This window comes from Geotrypetes seraphini, chromosome 2, assembly GCF_902459505.1.
Source record: "Geotrypetes seraphini chromosome 2, aGeoSer1.1, whole genome shotgun sequence".
NCBI lineage: Eukaryota > Metazoa > Chordata > Amphibia > Gymnophiona > Dermophiidae > Geotrypetes > Geotrypetes seraphini.
The window spans coordinates 109,537,031-109,559,730 of record NC_047085.1 but is presented as its reverse complement, the minus strand read 5'-3'; the positions used below and the strand labels follow the sequence as shown (position 1 = coordinate 109,559,730).

The window sequence follows — 22,700 nt, the reverse complement described above, 5'->3', positions numbered from 1 at the left end:
CCCCCCACATTTTACTGTAAACTTAACTTTTTCCCCTAAAAACAGGGAAAAGTGAAGTTTTCAGTAAAACCCCCCACAATGCCCCCACAACGCGGCGCGATCTGTATTAAGTAAAGTGGGGGGGTTCCCCCCCACACACACCCCCGTCGGAGCCCTAAAAACAGTAATTTTCTTCGGCGCGCGCCTCCGCGCTGCGCTCAATTGTCTGCTCGCGCCTTTGTCCCGGCGCGCTTTTGACCTGACACCCTCCAAGGGAGTGCCAGATAAATATTCCTCAATCTCCGGTGTCCCCAGCTGGTATAAATCTTTGTAATAAGCCTGAAAGGCCTCCCTTATAGTAGTTGGAGTCAAACATGTTTTCACCCATCCTCATTTTCTGCTTTTTAAAGCTTATTTGCCATTAAACAGCTGGCTTTATCATTAAATTCAAAGTATTCCTGACGTGTTTTTTGTAAGTCCTCTGCTATGCTTAGGAGCTTCAATTCCTTAAGCTCAGAAGAACACAGCTTCACAAGTTGAGGCAGATTGGCCTATGATCCCCGCTGCCTCCATAATTTAATTTCTTGGTTTTTTTTATTATCTTTTATTTACATCAAAGTACAAACTTTGAAAAAGAAAATAGAAAAAAATCCTCAAAGAAAAAGATTGATCATATCTAAGGTGACCATATGTCCCATTTTGAACGGAACAGTCCCGTTTTCGGATCCACTATCCCGTTGACCCCACACACAGCTTCGGGACACCCAAAATGTCCTGTTTTCAGAGACAGCGTCCGGAAGCTGTGCGCGGGGACAACGGGACAGGCGATCACTTCCTGTCCCTCTCCTGCCGCACCAAAAAAAAGAGCCTCCCTCCAGGCCCGATTTAGGTCCACCGCCGCTGCTCCTCTGCTGCCACTACTCGAACCCGGAAGCCTTCTTCCTGACGTCAATTCTGACGTCGGAGAGGACGTTCCGGGCCAGCCAATCGCTGCCTGGCTGGCCCGGAGCGTCCTCTCCAACGTCAGAATTGACATCGGAAAGAAGGCTTCGGGATTTGAGTAGTTTGCAGCAGAGGAGCAGCGGCGGTGGACCTAAATCGGGCCTGGAGGGAGGCTTTTGTTTTCCGCGGTAGGGGGGTGAGGAGGTAGGCAGGCAGGCAGGCTGGCTGGCTGGCTCTGGGGGAGGGAGGGAGGTAGGCAGGCTTTGGGGGAGGTAGGCAGGCAGGCAGGCTCTGGGGGAGTCAGGTAGGCTGGCTGGCTCTGGGGGAGGTAGGCAGGCAGACTGGCTGACTTTGGGGAAGGCAGGCAAGCTGGCTCTGGGGGAGGCAGGAAGGCTGGCTCTGCGGGAGGTAGACAGGCAGACTGGCTTTGGGGAAGGCTGGCTTTGGGGAGGTAGGCCGGCAGGCTTTTTGGGAGGGCGTGGGACAAAGGCTGGAAGCAGTGAGGGGACATAAGAAGGAGGGATGAAGGAAGGAAGAAGAGAAAACGGCAGAGATGGGGGGGGGATTGTAAGTAGAAGAAAGACTAGAGAGATAAAGGCCTGGACCAAAGGGGAAAGAGAGGAGGCAGAAGCAGGACTTTGGGAGGTGCAGACAGAGGGGGAGAGCCCCTGAGGAAGAGCAGAGAGAGGCAAGATCATAACAGAGGAGGGAGAGAGAGAAAGGGAGACCTGGAACAAAGGTACAAAGGAGCACTGACACTGGATCTGGGGGCACTAAGGACATAGGAAGGAGCACTGGGGGCACTAAGGACATAGGAAGGAGGCGTTGGGGACACTAAGGACATAGGAAGGAAGGAGAGAGGGAATAGAAGGGAACAATTGTTGGGCCTGAGTGCAGAAAGAAATGAAAGATAAGATGCACAGTCAGAAGGAAACGCAATCAGAGACTCATGAAATCACCAGACAACAAAGGTAGGAAAAATGATTTTATTTTCAATTTAGTGATAAAAATGTGTCAGATTTGAGAATTTATATCTGCTGTCTATATTTTGCACTATATTTGTCTATTTTTCTATAGTTACTGAGGTGACATCGTTGAAAACCCCCCAAATATAAATAATTAACATTTTCTCTGCATATAGGGTGCTTTGTGTTTTTTTTTAAATTTTATGGTTACCATTATGAAATAATAAAATATTGTGTGTACATGAAAAATGAATGGAAGAAATTGGGGCGGGGCTAGGGTGGGATTGGGGGCGGGGCTAGGGCAGGATTGGGGCGGGACTAAATATTACTAGATGTCCCGTTTTGATGAAAACAATAAATGGTCACGTTAATCATATCATACATGATATATAACAGTCCACCAATATGAAAGGGGAGAGAAAAAACCTTTCACAACCAAGGGAAGTTGGAATTAAGAAAAAGGTAATACAGAGACTGTTAATCAAATTATATTTGGCCAGGTTCCTGGACATTGGCTTCACGCTCTGGGTTCCTTAAAACTGCTTTGCCTTTCAGGAAAAATTGTAATTGTTCAGGTTCATAAAAGACATGGAGGGGCATAATAATAATAATAAAAAAAAGCATCTAAGTCCCCTTTTGGCCTAAGGCTTTAAACGTTGAAAGCAGAAGCAGGGAAAATGTCCATTATCAAAAAAAACGTCCAAAAGGAGTTTTTTTAAATAATGGCCTGCCTCTACGTTCAGCTGTTTAAACGCTCAGACCACCACTATGTCTACGCTAACAACATATAATCAACCAAAAATCAGCCTAAGTCCCAAACGCCCAGCACCAGAGCTTTTAGGCGAAGGAGGAGCCAATCCTTCGCCTAAAAGCTGGATTCTGTAACTGGTATCTGTCAAAAATAATATTGGTTACAGAATCCATCCCCCCCCCCCATACACACACACAACATCGGGGCAGGCGGAAGCCCAAGGCCTCCTACTCCGGAGACCAGCGACCCCACCCACACGACAACATCAGGCCAGGAGAGAGCCCAAGCCCTTCTGGCCCCGCCGACAATGATCGGGCCAGGAGAGAGCCCAAGCCCTCCTGGCCCTACCAATCTGCGACCCTCCCTCCCCGCTGATTACGATCAGGGCAAGAGGGAGCCTAAGCCCTCCTGCCCAGGTGACCACCCTATCCCCCACCCCTGACACCTCCCGTATCTGAAAAACGTTGGCCAGACAGACGGGTCCCAAGCCCGTCCATCCGGCAGGACATTCATCCCTCAAATGGCTAGCCTTAGGAGGGGCCTAAGGCTACTGGGCCAATTCCAGTTGGCCCAGGCGCCTCAGGCCCCACCTATGGGCGGGGTTTGAGCCACCTGGGCCAATCAGGCCCTAAGGCCAGCCATTCGAGGGATGGCTGGCCTGCCGGATGGACGGGCGGTGCATGGCCAGGAGGGCTTGGGCTCCCTCGTAGCCCGATCGTAATCGGCAGGGGGGGTTCACGGATCATCAGGGCAAGAGGACTTGGGCTCCCTCATGCCCCGATCGTAATCGCGGATCGGCAGGGGGTCGCGGATCGGCAGGGCCAGGACGGCTTGGGCTTTCTCCTGGCCCGATCGTTGTCAGCGGGGCCAGAAGGGCTTGGCTCTCTTTTGGCCCGATCAGATCGGGGGGAGGGGTGGATCGCAGCAGGAGAGATGGGTCATCTCGCCTGCTGCTTTAGCGATCCCAAGTGCCGCGTTTGGCGGAACTTGGTGGTATCGCTATTGCAGCAGGGGAGATGAGGCATCTTTCCTGCCCGATGGTTGCGGTGGGGGGTGGGTAGTTTGCTGGGCCGCTGAACTGATTGCACCAGCTGCCATCAGCTCAGCAGCCCTTTTTTCGGTACTTATACCTGTTTTGACTTGGTCTAAGTAAATAAATGTGGATAGGCAATCTGCTTTGCAATCCCTATACCTCATATCTACAGTGTGTCTTTACTTAAGCCAAGGAGGAAAATGATTTCCATATGCAGAACTTTGGTTTTTATTCAACTAAAGGAATGAAGGAACACAAACAGATTAATAGGCTGTTTCTTGAAGCCATGTTTTGAATGTGAAAATAAAATGTCTGCATATAGCAGACCTTGGGTTAATTAAAAAGTTGATATATTGTAGAATATGAAATTCTGATTTAAATCTCATTGGGGAAATCAGCCTATCATATCCTAACCATATTGATGAAACTTTTAAACTTTATAGATGAAATTAATCAGCACTAGTTCTTTTGGGATGTCAAAATGAAAAACTGCCTTATACCTTTTTTTTTTTTTGTATTTTGCCATTATAAAGCTTATGCAAACATTCATTTGCAAAGAACAAAGGGGAGTTAAATTAAAATTCTACTGCTTCACTGAATGATCACACCAGCTCACTCTCTGCTCTCCACCTGGATTATTTCTCTGGGATCACTCTCCAGCCTTTATTCACAGAGCTTTTCATACTGTAGTTATCATTAAGTTTAGGATATTAGAGCACATGACAGATGATAACTCTTGTTTTACAAGTAGTTTTCAGGTTCCTGGAGAATGGGCCAAGCAACATAGCTATAGATATGAAATATTGCAATGAAGGAACATGGTATTTCTATTTAAAATAGTTAGATTTATCTCTGCACATGGGCTTTGAGGTACAGTGGGTGACGTTCAAGTTCAGGACCTGTATACAAGCAGCCAAACCGCCTTTATTAAAAAAATAAAGTCTTCATTCTTGGGTTCAACATAAAGGTTATCCAGTGAAAATACAAAAGCCTGATTGTTTCTAACCTGTTTCTGGCACTGTATAAAAAAGGCTGTCCTATCTTCAAGGGAGAAATGCTTGAAACTTCTTTTTGGTAGTCCTTAGCACTCCTGTGCTCTGTCCTGGACCTCTCTGACTTTCCCTAACTCCAGGCTTTTGTGCTTCTGGTTTGGAACCTGCCCTGCTGTCTAGGTTTCTCTGCTGTGGACTTGTTAAATTAGGCTGGTGAAAAATATGTTTAAGGAGGGCTGGGGTTCTTTTACATACTCCCTTAAAGGCATTTAAAACTTTTTTTTCTTTACTTTATTTTTATTTATTTAATAAATAGTAATTCTTACAATTAGAAATTCCACCAAGAAACAAATTCAAATGAATGTAGGCACTTCCTCAGACCACTTTACAATTGGGGGGGGGGGGAGGATAGAAAACAAAGGGAGATTTTACTATAAAGCATTTGACAGGAATTAGCTTTAACGGATTATCCTTGGCCAATTCTATCCTTTCACTTCATGTAGCACCAGTAGTTAACTTCTTGAGATCTAAAAAGGACCTCAGGTGTTTGGGCAGGAAGAAAACATATCTCAGACCAAGGTATTTACCGTAATTACACATTTACACGGATAGGCAAGGGAAAAGGTAGCTCCTATTTTCCTTGTTTCCTCCTGAGTCAATTTTGTCACATCAGGATACATCCAAATTCTCTGACCAAAGAAGGAAACTGTATCTTTTTTGAAGTATAACTTCATAACAGAAGTCAAATCTAACTCTAATACAAAATTAACTATAAGAGTAGCTCGTTCTTTAACTTCAGAGAGGGAAGCTTCATGAATAGCTGTAATATCCTAAATATTATTCCCTTGTTACATATGCTCAATAGTCCCATTATCAATAGTTGGTAAGTCTCCTGTTTCAATCTTTTTATCTTTAATAATTGGTAAATAATAAATTTTGTTAATAGGCAAAATATATCCTGAGGAAATTTCAAATTCTCCATAAGAAACTTCTTAAACACTTCCAGAGGAGACATTTCAGTCGATGTTGCGGAAAAAAATAATTGCTTGATCTTTTTCTGTTCTTTTGGTTAAACTCAGCCCTCTATAATGTTATTGAATGTTATTTTATCTTTTTTTTTTTCATACTTTGAAATTGCTGCATATTGTTAAGAGATGTAACAAATATAATCAATAAATACATTTTTTTTAAAACCCCAACAAACATAAAAGACCCTTTATACTTCAGAAAAGGCATATAGTGCTGTACCTTGCTTGGAATGGCAGGTATAATTCGAAATGAGGCCATAGAGAGCTGCAGGCGGCATGGAGCAACAGATACAACACCAGCCACCTTAATGGACAGACTGGATGAACCATACTCGTATTGGCCTTTATCTGCCCTCATTTACTATGCTTGTTTTTAATGTAAAGTTCTGCAGTCTACCTTTAGAAGGTTAAAAAAAAAAAAAGAATTTTCTTTACCTATTTTGATTCTACTGTTTGAGCAATTTGCTGAAAAGTAGTGAATGACCTTGAATTGTCACAAAGGCTATATAATTTTACTGAGACATCTGCTCCAGATATATGGAATATGAAGTGAATTGTCTTTAAAGTAGTTATATTATGAGGATTTAGTATAGATTCATGATATCTAGTCTGATTTATGATATAAAATGTATGGTTCCCGTTCCAGATGGAGGCAATCTTTGAACTAATAAATTTTTCATGAAATATTTTGAGCTACAGCTTTGGGAATATGAAACATATATTCCCTGTGCAAGCTTGAAGCGTGCCATATCAAGATTTTACTCTCCTTTACACTAAGCACTCCTGTGCAGAAGAGTGGTGTAAAGTTTTGCCTATGCATCTGTAACTGAATATCCTTCATATGTAGAACAGTGATGTGAACTGCTTAAGGGAGATTTTTTTTGTGGACTGTGTAAGTTTATATATTTATATATTCAATTTTCTATACTATTCGTACATGAAACTTATACACAACATAGTTTGATGACATTTGTCAGCTTTATTGCATAATAGAGTAGGCCCTTGATTCAATAAAGTTGTGCACACTTTAAACTTACCCTTGGATTCTATATATGGTGCACATGCAACTTAATTGGTTCACAAACCTTTACCATCAATAATTGGAAACTAACAACTAATTTAGGAATATTAATTGGTATCAATTGCATATGGGTGTATGCTATTCTATATTAGTGGTTGCCTACATCCCAAAGGATGCCAATTCAAAAGATTCCTCGACAAGACACTTTCCTTACAAGCAGGAAGGTGGAACAATACTCTAAGTGACTTACTCCTTAACTCATCGTCCTACCAATCATTCAGAAGATTACTGAAAACCCATTTATTTGATAAATTTGTTTAAACTTCCTCAAACGATTTCCTCTACATCTACTTGCATGCTCCTGCCTTCTGATATATATAATTATGTTACACGCCTATTTGTTTACTCCTACTTCATGCTCTTGATATAACTTCTCTGCATTCCTGCAGCCTCCCTTGTTGTAAATCAGGGGTGTCCAACCTGCGGCCCCCGTGAAGTATTTTGTGCGGCCCCAGTCGAGGACGATGCAGTGTTTTCCTCTGCTGCCCACGGGTCTTTACCGTCTTGCCGGCTCCCTCCTCTGTCTTGCTGCAGCGTTTGTGCGGCCCAAGAAACATTTTTTTCGGCCAATGCGGCCCAGGGAAGCCAAAAGGTTGTAAACCATCTTGAACTGAAAGGTATGATGGGATATAAATAAAGCTATTATCATCTCAAAAGAGGCCATGGCCATGGAAGAGCATAGCCATGTCAGGGCTGTTCCAGAAAGTTGTACATTTTACTTAATAGTGGGGTCAACATTTACACCAAGTTTCAGTAGCCGTAAGTCTGACACTCAAAGTTAGGGTGCAAGAATTGTTTTTAAGCGCAATTCTATAAAGGGTGCATGTGCTTTACCGAATTGCGCTTAGGGCCAGATTCAGTATAGGATGCCTATATTGGGCGCCACTAGGTGCCCTAATTAAGGATGGCTTGTTACGCCTAACTTTAGAATCCACATTCAATGTTTTTTAAATTGATTTAATTGGCATGGTAATTGACTGCACCAGTTTTCAGCCAATCAGAAAAATAAATAAATAAATTACCAATTAAAAGTTCAATGCAGAACTCTTAGGATGCCTAGTGATGCCTAATGACATCCACCTGAAAAGCAGGCATAGTTATGGGCAGAGAATAGGCGTGGTTTACTTAGGTGTTGCTAAGCATCAGAGATAGGTGCTGGTAAATTAGGCCAGGAATATACCGGCATCTATCTCAAGGTTGCCTAGCAATGCGTAAGGGGCTCCTTTTATCAAGCCACGCTAGCGGTTTAATGAGCGTAATAGTGCGCGCTAAACCGCTGGCCGCGCTAGTCGCTACCGCCTCCTCATGAGCAGGTGGTAGTTTTTGGCCAGCGCAGGGGTTAATGCATGATGAAAAGTCGCGTGCGTTAACCCCGCTAGCGCGGCTTGATAAAAGGAGCCCTAAGTCTGCTTAGGCGCTGTTAAGTGTGATTCTGTAGCAGCGCTTAGTGGATGATTGACAACTGCATGGAGCGGTGCCTAAAATGTACGCGCACTCAGGCGCCATTTATAGAAGCTGGCCCTTAGTGTTCAAAGTTGCGTGCACAAAATATAGAAAAGTGAGAGTTACACACATAATTTAATAATGAGCTGCTAATTAGGGTTAAGCAATAATTAGCTATAATAATTCTAATTACTACTAATTGGCACCAGTTAGCCATGAACATTCATAACTTCCCACTAGTCTGGAGTCTAGAAATTGTGTGTAAAAAATCCATAGTATGCAATTGTAAAGGGAGCAAAGACCTGGGAGGGGCATGGATGGTCCAGGGGCATGCCTAGCAATTTTGCACATGGGTTCTAGAATACTATCGGTTATATGCCTAACTGACAAACAGAAAACATAAGCACACTAGAGAAGAACTACAATAGTAGATAAAGTAGACAAGTATCCATATACCTCATGCACTAGTGAGTACAAGAAATATGCTAAACAGTCATTCAGGGAATACTGTGCCAGCAAATCCAATCCCATGAGCCATCCATGTGTGGTGGGCCTGGTTTTTGGCCAGGGCCCGGGAAGAGCAGAGAGAGAGAGAGAGAGAGAAAGAAAGAGAGAGATGGTGGGCATCAGAAAAATCTGAATTAATTGCCAGGTGAGAGAGGAAGCTCTGGGAGAAGCTTCAAGTTTCTCCTGCGATTGCACAATCACACGTGTACACGTGGGAGGAAAGAAGAGCTCAGAAGTATACTGGGAGAGATGGGGGGGAGCACCAATAGCCCACCAATGGCCTGATTTTGGGAGCATGCTCAGTATAGTGCAAGGATACCTGCACTGTTTCCTGTTAATCATTAATAAAATTGTCCCCGATGGTGTTAAAAGTATTTTATAAATGCTTTGGGGTTCTGAGGTGTTGAATATGTGGGCTGTGGTTTTAAATTAGTCCAGATTGAGTACAAAATGCTGAAAATAAAGAGGGTCCCATTTTAGGGTCTGGGAGTCTTTAAAAGTGTTGATTTTGACAGAATTCAGGTTAGCACTAGTGCACAATCTGTATTTAGGTATTGAAAGGAAAAACAAAATCTTTAAGTATGTATTTTAATTTAAAATAGGCAACAGAATGTCCATAAGTTTGAATGCAGTAGAAAACTAGATTCTGATTGCCCTGCTCAGCAAAGGTCCCTGGCAAGGGACAGTTGGGGGAGAGAGCATCAAACACTGTTATGAAGTGCAGAGAAGTGTACCAGAGAAGCAGCTGTAAGAGTGGATGAGAGACTGAATTTAATAGGGAAAATAGACAAGTGAGAGTGCTTGAGTCACTAAAATAAAATAAAAAAATGTTTGTGATGAGAAAGAAAATTCTGATGAATTTTTGAGGTCTTTTTTTTTACAATCTTGACTAACATTGGGCTTAGAGAAGGTCTTTGGTCTTAAACCACTTTTCTTCCTGAATTCCTTTCAGGGATTAAAAAGTGAAAATAAGTACTAAATTGTTGAACCTTTCCCAGTTCAATTTAAATGTTTTGAGATTTTTTTGTGAGAATTTATCAAAAAAGAGCAGTTGCATATATACTGTGGAGACTGAGGGGTTCATAATAATAATTAAAAAAAAGTTCAACAAGTGGCCTAAGTCGGTACTTGGACGATCAAAAAGACAGATCGTCCAAGTACCAATAATCAAAGCTGGTTTTAGACGTATCTAAAACCAGCTTAGGCCTTTACCCTGCCTCTGAACGCCTAGAGCAAAAAGGGGCGTTTTTGGAGGAGTGGATAGGGCGGGAGGTGGGCAGACCTAGACATAGTCGTCGGGCAGCCATAACCAAAAAGGCTTGACAGGTTGCCAGACGGAACTTATACGTTTTGACTTAGACCAAGTCAAAACAGGTATAAATTCCGAATAGGGGCCGCTGAGCTGTTCACGTCTGCCACGATCAGCTCAGGATCCCAGGCAATTTGTCCACTCCCCACCGCAACAATTGCAGCAGGAGAGATGCCCAATTTTTCCTGCCGACACCACCACCCTTTCCGGGGCAGGTTTTTCTGTTTAGATAATTATTATTATAACCTCCGCTAGCATTTTTTGTTTGACATAAATGTAGGCATCATGTTTTAGAATTGCCCTTCATAGAAAGAGAAGACCAGTCCAAGCCCTAATTTCACATGCTTTCTTTTATATGGCTTCCACCTGTTTAATCAATGTGAAATGTATTGGTTAGTAACATCCCCTAATTGTTTGGTAATTTAAAGCATACCACAATTTCAGCTTCATCATGGCTTAAATTTCACTTATGCTTGCAGGCTAGTGTAATGCTTTGAAGAATAAATTGTGATTTTATTGGCTGGTATTTAGAGAAGCAGGAAGTATTGAAATTGAAATTTGGTGTGGCTCCTTTAGGACCTGTACTCAAAATAGTAAGTCCAAGACCAAAAAACCTCCAAATAAGATGAAAACAGGAAGGAATCTTTTCCAAAAAGCTATAGCAGGGGTAAGGAACTCCAGTCTTCGAGAACCGTATTCCAGTTAGGTTTTCAGGATTTCCCCAATGAATATGCATGAGATCTATTTGCATGCTCTGCTTTCAATGCATATTCATTGGAGAAATCCTGAAAACCCGACTGGAATACGGCTCTCGAGGACCGGATTTCCCTATCCCTGAGCTATAGGCTTAGGTGAAATTTAAAATACATTTTGTGTATATATATATTTCTGAAAGATGAAAAGATCTCAAGTGTTCACAGCCGTACAGCAAGAAATCCAGCTGAGAGCTGTTTATACCAGCCGAGTTATCTTTAAAGCCATTCTATATAGCTAAGAGCTGCCAGTACTGCTACTACAAAAAAGCTAAGAGCTCCTTTTACAAAGCCGCGTTAGCGTTTTAATGCGTGTAATAGCATGTGCTAATTTGCTGGCCGTGCTAGCCACTACCGCCTCCTCTTAAGCAGGTGGTAGTTTTTCGGCTAGCGCGGGGATTCGCGCGCGCTAAAAAGTTGTGTGCGATAAAGCTGCTGACGCGGCTTCGTAAAAGGAGCCCTAAATACTTCAGTCTTCAAGAAGTTAAAGGTTTTAAATATAAAAAAATATAAAAATAAATACAAACTAAGTTATTAATTAAAAAGACTTTATTTTGATAAGTGTTAAAATATTTTTAAAAAAGGGTACACGAGACCAATGATAGTTCACAATTGGCCGCTTTGGCAGGACATGTTCCAAAGGCAGACGGCTGTGAACACTTGAGATCTTTTCACCTTTCAAAAAAATATATATATATACAAAATGTATTTTAAATATCACCTAAGTCTTTAGCTCTTTGGAAAAGATTCCTTCCTGTTTTCATCTTATTTGGAGGTTTTTTGGTCCTTTAGGACCTGAACAAGAACTTTTTTTCCCCAACTCTGCTGAGTCTCAAAAGAGTTGCAATTATTGATAAAGACGATTGATTATTATTACGATTGATATTTTCTGCATACAGGGATTTATTTCCAGTTTTACAGTTTGTCTTTCTTCTTCCCTGGCCCCTCTTCTTTTTCCAATAGTACTCGGTGTGGACTGCCCTCTGGGTTGCCTGGAATGTTTTCATCATCTGCTTCTATTTGGAAGTGGGTGGACTCTCTCAGGTAAGTCCCGCTACCACTTTTTATTTGTTTCAGATAGAACACTGACTTTGCGCTTGTGATGAAAAATCTGAATGTTGATCTTACAACCTTTACATAGCAGCATATTTAACGAGTTAAAGTTTTTATTTAATATGGGTTAACAGGCAAAGGTAGCGTTGCCAGATTTTACAAATGTAAAATCTGGAGCCATGGGCCCACCCCCCAGGCCTGCCCAGTTCCACCCAGCCCTGCCCTGTTCCGCCTGAGTCACATCCCGTTCTGCCACAGCCCTGCCCCCCCAACCTCATGCTCGGAGCCACATCTTCATGTTGCATCCGAGTTGGAAGCTTTTCAAAACCCAGACAAAGTATCGGATTTTGAAAAGCCAGTCCTCTGGTAACCCTAGGCCAGGGGTCTCAAAGTCCCTCCTTGAGGGCCGCAATCCAGTCGGGTTTTCAGGATTTCCACAATGAATATGCATGAGATCTATGTGCATGCACTGCTTTCAATGCATATTCATTGGGGAAATCCTGAAAACCCAACTGGATTGCGGCCCTCAAGGAGGGACTTTGAGATCCCTGCCCTAGGCAAAGGCAACAGGCCTGAAGTGCAAACGTTCTGCAGCAACTTTTGGAGACATGTGCTACATTCCACCTGTACATCTGTACAGTTCTGTACTCTAGCATGCCTTACTGTTGGGTGCTGTCAGTGCAGATGTATCTGATACCACCAGTCTATGACCAATCTCTACCCTACTCTGATGAGTCCCTGCCTCTTCCTGCACTAAGCAGTTAGCACCAGACTTTTACTGCATTAGGGCCCTGATGCTCAAAAGCTTGTTAGGCAAGTAAGACTGGTTGTAGCCAGTCTTTCTTGCAAGTTTAGCTTTCGGTGCACAAAAGGATTCTTGGCGACTTTTACTGCTCGTGGTAGCAGCCATCAAGCATCTTATGCAAATGTATCACAAGGAGCTCTTCCCACCTACTTCCTTAGAGATTTTATTTTCTCCTATACTTAGATTTAACTTTTATTTAAAAAAGTTTTTATTTTCTATTTTTATCTTTTTACTATTGTAAACCGACCAGATACACGTGATGGTCGGTATATCAAAATACTAATAAACTTGAAACTCAATAAAATGAACACTCCTTGTAATACACAGCAGGGAACACCCACCTCTTAACATGCAAAATTTTCCAGCAGGTTTGGAGCTGTCGTTAGCTTCAATTTTGTTTAAATAGGAGCTGTTTGCACTTATTTTATTTATGTGTGTGTGTGTCCCACGCCTAACAGCTTCATTCTGACCATAGGCGCAGGCCACACCCACCCACATATAAAACAAATACTGTACAAACAGCTGCCTCCAAATCACAAAAAAATAAAACAAAATAAAAAAAACTTCTGAACTTGCCAATAAAAGAGGCCTTAGGTATCTGGCCAATCAGAGTCTTAGGCCACTCCTAGTGTTTCCCAGAAAGCACTGGGATGGAGGACTAAGACTCTGGTTAGCCCAGGTGCCTAAGACTCCTCCCAGGATGCACCAGGAAGGGGAAGGCCCACCGTTGTGAAGAGGCAGGCTGGTCAGCCTGAGGGAGTAGGCATCCCTCTGGCCGGCCATACTACAAAAGGTGCAGGGTAGGGGGGTTGTCGGATTGGGGAGTTGGGATCTGGGGGGATGTCAGAGTCGGGGGTTCAGGGGTGTTGTTGATTGGGGGGTCATCAGTTGGGGAGGCCTGCTGGCAGGAGGGAGTGGGAATCTCTCATGCCTGTCGCAATTGGGGGGTTGTTTCAGGGGCTCCAGCAGGAAGGAGTGGGCATCCCTCATGCCAGACAGTCTCAGGTGGGGGTGGGGGGTTCCCTGCCGCAGCTGCTCAGCTGATTGCAGCAAGGAGATAAACCTTGCTGCTTTAAGCTCAGTGGCTACATCTATTTGAAATGTAGGCCAGCATTTGCTGACCTACTTTTAAGGCCACTTCTGGATGAAAGCACTTAAGCTCACCCAAGGCTGGGTGTAGGCATCTACAGTGTAGGTAGCCTGCCTATGGGTTGTTTTCTTTTTTAAACATTCATCCTGATTGGCTGGTTAGACAGTGGTAGGACGCCTACCGCTGCCTACAATCAGGACGCCATTTATAGAATTTGCCCCATAGGTTTAAAAATTTACATAGGTACATAAGCAGCTTTGTAAGGCTATGTGCTTTAAAAAAGAGCCTCTTAATTGATTATCATAAGCTATGTTGATGTTACTACCTAATGTTTTTAATGCTTTAAAAATATTCAAGCTAAAACACAATAAAATAATGTCATTTAAACGGTACAATTAATGATGTGTCAGAAGTTTGTAGTCAAACATAGACCTTCAGTGACTTTGAGAAGTTCATAACAACCTTGTCGATCGCGCCCTATGGCATGCTGTCCCAGATCATTTGCAGCACTTAGTTGAGTTTGGTGATTGTGGCTTTGGATGGAGCTTGTGATAGGCCTCCAACACTGATCGCCAAACAAAAATTTGCATCATTAATGTCATTAACAGAATGGTGGTATTTCATTATGATTATTATTTTATTTTTTTTTCAAATAATGGTAGTTTCATATTGCAAATATTTTGAACATGCGAAAATTGCTGGGTGGTCACGCAAAAAAGTCTGTAACTTCACCCTGTTTAAAGATAATCTCATTCCACTCATAAATGTAGATATTAACAACAAATAAAGCTGTAAATTTTCACATTGAAATTCCAAACAGTTGCTCAGAAAAAAGCAAAAAACTCTAGTGGGTTAATTTTTTTTTGCCTCACCCCATATAAAATGTCAATCACTTTGAATGTAAGCAAAGAAAAGCAGTATATCAAACCTATCTCCTTTCCCCCTTAAACTTATATTGTTCTGTAAGTTATGCATGTAAATGCCCATATCCCACCCATGCTCCTTTGCATTTATGAATTACCCCAAACTCTGTTTATAGCGCCATAAGATGTGCATGCAAATTGGTGAGCACATCTGATTTGTGTGTACAACTTAAGGCTAGATTCACTAAGGATACCGATCGTGTCCTGACCACTTTACGACCACTTTGTGACCCCACCCCAATTCACTAACCTTCTGGCCGATCCTGTCTGCACCTAATCCGGTCCATGCATGCAAAAGAGGGAAATGGCAAGCAAATGTAGGAAGGGCCTCAATTCACACACAAAAAATCAGGAACTGGGCTGGCCGATCAAAAAAGAAGCGACTGCTGAGGAGCAGTCGCTTATGTCCTTTCCTGCTCTCTGCAGCACTCATCTCCCTCTGCCGCCCCGACTCCTTTGGTCTCTGCCGCCTTGCCTACCTCTCTGCCACTCATCTCCCTCTGCTGCCCGTGACTCCCATTGTCTCTGCTGCCCTGCCTGCCTCTCTGACACTCAGAACACGCCATAGTGCAGCACCGCTTAAACCAGTGGGTTAAAACCATGGGCTCAAAAAAATTATGCTTTTCTTTCAACCTTTTTCCACTGTGCTGGAATAGGCAGTAGTAGCCTCCTCTGGCTCCCTGAGCTGGTTGATTTGCTGGTTGTTTGTGGCACTCACTTTCCTTTTGTCAGCGAAAAGAGAAGGCCGCCCAGGACTGAGGCAGCTGTGTGCCGGGGAGGTATAAACTGGTTTTTTAAACCTCTAGCTAACTTGTTCAGCACTACCCTTGATCCATTTTCTCTCCCCTCTCCCTGGCTGGTGAACTTTGAGTCATAGAGTCGTTTGAATGTACCATTGTGATATTGGAGGAATAAAGATCTTCACATTATCAGATGAGTTGGAGGACACTTTTTTAGTGCACATCATTCAGATTTGGACAATTCCATTTTGGTTTCTTTGTATTTGTGTCTGTGGTTTTGTTTTCCCCTGTTTTATTCCTCCGAACTTTCCTTCCCTCCTCACCCGGCCAGCACTGCCCTTTGGAAGGTAAGTAAAAATAAATAGAGTAAAAAAAAAGTTTCCAGCTTTTCCTTGTGCGGAGAGCATGCGTGGACCATCTAAGGGCAAAGAAGATGGTCTGCGTATGCGCTGGGATCACTCAGCAGTGATCCGTGTGGTTAGTGGGGGGCGTTCCTCCGATTGCCCCCATTTGAATACGGACCCGTTGTGGATCAGTTGTCCTGCCACAGATCGCACATGGATCAGACGCGATTTGGCTGGTTAGTGAATCTAGCCCTTAGTTGTGTAACAAAACCAATCAGTGCTGATAATTGGTAATTAACACCTACTAACTGAGGCTAATTGACACTAATTAGAAGTTACGTGCACTACTTGGTAGGTGCATTGTAAAGAGTGTTAAGATCATTACTAGTGTGCAAATCTGAAAAGGGGATATGGCCTGAGGAATGCACCCGATCCATGCACAACACAGGCACAGGAAGTTAGGCCTGGTTTTCCTTGGCCTAAATGAGTGCACTTAAAAGTTATGATGTGATTCTATAAGACGTGCATACCTTTTATAGAAATTGAACTAAGGGCCATCCTGATCAGCACCAATTTTTTAGGTTCCATGTATGGAATCAGGTCCTGAATTGCATGCACCATTCATAGAATAGCCCTATGCATGCATAAGGTGACCATATGTCCCGTTTTGAACGGGACAGTCCCGTTTTCGGATCCCCTGTCCCGTTGTCCCAAAGCTGTGCACGGGGACAACGGGACAGGCGATCGCTTCCTGTCCCTCCCCTGCAGCACCGAAAAAAAAAAAGCCTCCTCCAGGCCCGATTTACGTCCACCGCCGCTGCACCTCTGCTGCCACTACTCGAACCTGGAAGCTTTCTCCTGGAAGGAGGCTTTTGTTTTCTGCGGTGGGGGGGGAGGAGATAGGCAGGCAGGCAGGCTTTAGGGGAGGTAGGCAGGCAGGCAGGCTCTGGGGGAGGTAGGTAGGCAGGCTGGCTGGCTCTGGGGAAGGCAGGTAAGCTGGCTGTCTCTGGGGGAGGTAGGCAGGCAGACTGGCTGACTTTGGGGGAGGCAGGCAGGCTGGCTCTGGGGGAGGCAGGAAGGCTGGCTCTGGGGGAGGTAGGCAGGCAGGCTGGCTCTGGGGTAGGTAGACAGGCAGACTGGCTTTGGGGAAGACTGGCTTTGGGGAGGTAGGCCGGCAGGCTTTTTGGGAGGGGGTGGGACAAAGGCTGGAAGGCAGTGAGGGGACTTAGGAAGGAGGGATGAAGGAAGGAGAGAAAACGGCAGAGAAGGGGTTATAAGTAGAAGAAAGACTAGAGAGATAAAGGCCTGGACCAAAGGGGAAAGATAGGAGGCAGAAGCAGGACTTTGGGAGGTGCAGACAGAGGAGGAGAGTCCCTGAGGAAGAGCAGAGAGAGGCAAGATCATAACAGAGGAGGGAGAGAGAGGGAGACCTGGAACAAAGGTACAGAGGAGAACTGACACTAGATCTGGGGGCACTAAGGACATAGGAAGGAGGCGCTGGGGACACTCAGGACATAGGAAGGTACTGGGTGCACTAAGGACATAGGAAGGAAGGAGGGAGGGAATAGAAAGGGACAATTGTTGGGTCTGAGTGCAGAAAGAAATGAAAGATAGGATGCACAGTCAGAAGGAAACGCAATCAGAGACTCATGAAATCACCAGACAACAAAGGTAGGAAAAATGATTTTATTTTCAATTTAGTGATAAAAATGTGTCAGTTTTGAGAATTTATTTCTGCTGTCTATATTTTGCACTATATGTGTCTATTTTTCTATAGTTACTGAGGTGACATCATTGAAAACCCTCCAAATATAAATAATTAACATTTTCTCTGTGTATAGGGTGCTTTGTGGGGTTTTTTAAATTTTATGGTTACCATTATGAAATAATAAGATATTGTGTGTACATGAAAAATGAATGGAAGAAATTGGAGGTGGGGCTAGGGTGGGATTGGGGGGCGGTGCTAAGGTGGGATTGGGGTGGGACTAGGGCAGGATTGGGGGCGGGACTGAATATTAATAGATGTCCCTTTTTGATGAAAAAAATAAATGGTCACGTTATGTATGCACCTAAGATTTACCCTCATACATGCTATAATAAAGCACGTACATGGTACTAAAATTTAGGAGGGTGTATGCCTGGAAGTGCTTCAGAAGAGGAATGTCTGTCCATGTATTTATTTGCTTTGGCTTGATTAAGCATCTTATCATAAAATGCTCAAGGGTAGGCCTAAGGTTGTGACTTGGGAATATTGGGTATAGTACTGTGACTCTTTCCTCTTTTTCTTTTCTTTGAAGATTATACAATAATTTCCCTTTCCAAGTATCCTTACCTGACTTTGAAAGGCAGTATTTCAAAACTGGAACTAAAGTTGTTTAGCTGTAAGTGGGTAAATTTGTTAAGAGCCTGTAGTATGGCTAAGCAAAAAACCTCAACAAACCAGGCCGGTTCTCAAAACCTACTACCAGTGTGAAGGCTGGTTAGTGCGGGAATATGGTGCATATTAATCTGTATGGAATGCTCATAGGGCTTTACTCCAGGAAACAATGTGAGCACCAGAGAGGGCAGTAAATTATATTTAAATGTAGTCATACATATGTTAATGATGTCGTTTGCTAGGCCTTCCCAACGCTCAGAGAGCAGTGCTCAAACAAATCCTGCTCATATCTCTGGAAAAATAATGCCAGCTCAGAGCTGGCGATGGGGGATTTGAAGAGAGGATTTCTTTTTATTTCTAGTTTAAAATTTGCCGGTTTTGATTTCTTTTGGAAGTGGAAGAAAGCCTGTAAGTGCCGATACTGAGAAAAAAAGTGCATGAATCTGAGCAAACCCGTAAGTAAAAGCATCCATTAGTGCTTGATTTCTATGCTTAAAAATAAGCCTTCCAAGTAAATAAAAATAAAAAAAATTGAAAAGCTTATATTTAAAGGTACAGAAGAGTGGCGCCAATGTATGCTTCATGATTGGTCTTGCCTGGCTACACTTATAGCAAAACTCTTCTGTACATGCGCTAAGCACATTCCTCCCCTTTGTTTTTGCTTTTACAGCATGCAAATAACTTCAATATACATAGTAGATGACGGCAGATAAAGACCCGAATGGTCCATCCAGTCTGCCCAACCTGATTCAATTTAAATTTTTAAATTTTTCCTTCTTAGCTATTTCTGGGCAAGAATCCAAAGCTTTATCCGGTACTGTGCTTGGGTTCCAACTGCCGAAATCTCTGTTAAGACTTACTCCAGCCCATCTACACCCTCCCAGCCATTGAAGCCCTCCCCAGCCCATACTCCACCAAACGGCCATATATAGACACAGACCGTGCAAGTCTGCCCAGTACTGGCCTTAGTTCAATATTTAATATTATTTTCTGATTCTAAATCCTCTGTGTTCATCCCTTGCTTCTTTGAACTCAGTCACAGTTTTACTCTCCACCACCTCTCTCGGGAGCGCATTCCAGGCATCCACTACCCTCTCCGTAAAGTAGAATTTTCTAACATTGCCCCTGAGTCAACCACCCTTCAACCTCAAATTATGTCCTCTGGTTTTACAATTTTCCTTTCCCTGGAAAATATTTTCTTCTACGTTAATACCCTTTAAGTATTTGAACGTCTGAATCATATCTCCCCTGTCTCTCCTTTCCTCTAGGGTATACATATTCAGGGCTTCCAGTCTCTCCTCATAAGTCTTCTGGCGCAAGCCTCCTATCATTTTTGTCGCCCTCCTCTGGACCGCCTCAAGTCTTCTTACGTCCTTCGCCAGATACGGTCTCCAAAACTGAATACAATACAGGGGCATCAACACCTTCTTCCTTCTACTGACTACGCCTCTCTTTATACAGCCCAGCATCCTTCTGGCAGCAGCCACTGCCTTGTCACACTGTTTTTTCGCCTTTAGATCTTCAGACACTATCACCCCAAGGTCCCTCTCCCCGTCCGTGCATATCAGCTTCTCTCCTCCCAGCATATACGGTTCCTTCCTATTATTAATCCCCAAATGCATTACTCTGCATTGAATTTTAGTTGCCAGGCATTAGACCATTCCTCTAACTTTTGCAGATCCTTTTTCATATTTTCCACTCCCTGTTCGGTGTCTACTCTGTTACAAATCTTGGTATCATCTGCAAAAAGGCACACTTTTCCTTCTAACCCTTCAGCAATGTCACTCACAAACATATTGAACAGGATTGGCCCCAGCACCGAACCCTGAGGGACTCCACTACTCACCTTTCCTTCCTTCGAGCGACTTTCATTAACCACCACCCTCTGGAGTCTGATGGTCATTTCCTTTGACCATTAGAGAGATAGTTTTCTGTGTTGTTCTGACAGTATGGGGTGTGCGCTGTTGGCTTTACTGCAAGAATTTACATAAGAACATAAGAACATAAGCAATGCCTCTGCTGGGTCAGACCTGAGGTCCATCGCGCCCAGCAGTCCGCTCACGCAGCGGCCCAATAGGTCCAGGACCTGTGTAGTAAACCTCTATCTATACCCTTCTATCCCCTTTTCCAGCAGGAAATTGTCCAATCCTTTCTTAAACCCCAAAACTGTACTCTGCCCTATAACGTCCTCTGGAAGCACATTCCAGGTGTCCACCACACGTTGGGTAAAGAAGAACTTCCTAGCATTCGTTCTGAATCTGTCCCCTTTCAACTTTTCCGAATGCCCTCTTGTTTTTTTTATTTTCTGAAAGTTTGAAGAATCTGTCCTTCTCTACTCTCTCTATGCCCTTCATGATCTTGTAAGTCTCTATCATATCCCCTCTAAGTCTCCTCTTCTCCAGGGAAAAGAGACCCAGGTTGTCTAATCTCTCAGCTTATGAAAGGCTTTCCATCCCCTTAATCAGTCGTGTCGCTCTCCTCTGAACTCTCTCGAGTAACGCCATATCCTTCTTAAGGTACGGTGACCAATACTGGACGCAGTATTCAAGATGTGGACACACCATTGCCCGGTACAGCGACAGGATAACTTCTTTTGTTCTGGTTGTAATACCCTTCTTGATTATACCTAGCATTCTATTCGCTCTCTTAGCGGCTGCTGCGCACTGTGCCGTCGGCTTCTTTGTCATGTCCACCATTACCCCCAAGTCCCTTTCTTGGGTACTCTCAGTCAATAGCATCCCTCCCATCATATAATTGTACCTCGGGTTTCTGTTTCCCACATGCAAAACTTTACACTTCTCAACATTGAACTTCATTTGCCATCTCTCAGCCCATTCCCCTAGTTTGTCCAAGTCCCTTTGCAATTCTTCGCATTCCTCCTTCATCCGAGCACCATTAAATAGTTTGGTGTCGTCCGCAAATTTTATTATCTCACACTTCGTTCCTGTTTCTAGATCATTTATGAATATATTAAAAAGCAGCGGCACGAGCACCGAACCCTGTGGAACACCACTCGTGACCTTCCTCCAGTCCGAGTAGTGGCCCTTCACTCCTACCCTCTGTTTCCTACCTTCTAACCAGTTTCTGATCCATCTATGCACATCTCCGTCCACCCCATGGTTCTTCAGTTTCCGGAGTAGACGTTCATGAGGCACCTTGTCAAAGGCTTTCTGGAAATCTAGGTATATGATGTCTATGGGGTCTCCTCTGTCCATCTGTTTGTTAATTCCCTCGAAGAAGTGCAATAAGTTAGTCAGGCACGATCTTCCTCTGCAGAAACCATGTTGGCTGATTATCAGAAGTTCGTTTTTTTCAAAATGTTCATCGATGTTTTCTTTTATCAGTGCTTCCGCCATTTTCCCCGGAACCGAGGTCAGACTCACCGGTCTATAGTTTCCCGGGTCACCTCTTGATCCCTTTTTAAAGATGGGCGTAACGTTGGCTATCTTCCAATCCTCCAGGATCACACCTGTTTTAAGAGATAGGTTGCAAATTTGCTGTAGTAGCTCCGCTATTTCCTCCTTTAATTCCTTCAGAACCCTTGGATGGATTCCATCCGGACCTGGGGATTTGTCAGTTTTTAGTTTTTCTATCTGCCTGCGCACATCATTGAGGCTCACTTCCATGGATGTTACTTCACAGATTGGATAAAGTACAAACAAAAAGTCTCTTAAAATCATACAATCTTCCTGCAGCCCTATCCCTAACAGGAACCTACATTCTCAGCATAAGTAAGGAATACATGAATGGCTGTTGATTGTCATTGTTAGGGTTGCCAATTTTTCTCCAGGAAACCCTGGACATATGACCCCGTCCCACTTCGCCTCCAGCCCCACCTTATTCTGCCTCTAGCCTCACCCTCTCCTGCCTCCAGCCCAACCCACTTCTGCCTCCAGCCCCGCCTAGCTCTGCCCCCACAAATACTCATAGCAGTATATATAAGTGAAACATAAAAGAATTCCAATGACAGTCTCACAGGAGGAGAGAGGGGTGGGCAAGGTAAGAAACAGTGAGGGCTAGATGGGTGATCTTTTGTTACATTATGCAAAGGGTACAGAGGCATAAATTGAAGCTGGCTCCGGCCTTCCCTGTGTCCCATCTTTGGTTACTGCAGTCTCAACTTGGAACATCCTTGAAGAAACCCTTACACTTCACTCAGGGCCCCCTGTTCTATTCCCACTCTAAGGTTTTAATTTGCCCTCTGCCTGAGCCCTACTCGACTGCCTAAATAGGCTAGCTCTGCCTCAGTTGTGCACTAGTGAGAGAGTGCAGTTAAGGAAATCAGACCTTACTCCAGGCACACCATCACAGAGTGTCACAACCCAAGCTTCAAGAGGGAATAGAGAGTGGGAATAGAGTGAGAAGACCCTTAGGAGACCCTCCGGAGACCCTCAGGAGGGGCATTGTGCTTCTGAATCAAACCTACCATAAGGTCTATGAACTGTGCAAAAAGTGCATATTTTCCTGTCAGCACAAATAATACTTTTGCAAGAGGACTTCATCTTTGTCCTAGAAGCTGGCAATGATCTGCTGACTGTGACAAGTTCTATTCTAGGACATTCCAAGAAATGCTTGAGCCATAAGAA

The 22,700-nt window shown here is 43.7% G+C and overlaps 1 protein-coding gene across 1 annotated transcript in view; it reads left to right on the top strand.

Annotated features, from left to right (window-relative positions):
- NKAIN3 (sodium/potassium transporting ATPase interacting 3) overlaps positions 1 to 22,700 on the top strand; it is an 814,348-nt gene that overhangs the window by 402,047 nt on the left and 389,601 nt on the right. Inside the window, exon 3 of the mRNA XM_033933437.1 lies at positions 11,746 to 11,826. Within this exon, the coding sequence (XP_033789328.1) occupies positions 11,746 to 11,826 (81 nt within the window). The remainder of the gene's footprint in view (positions 1 to 11,745; positions 11,827 to 22,700) is intronic.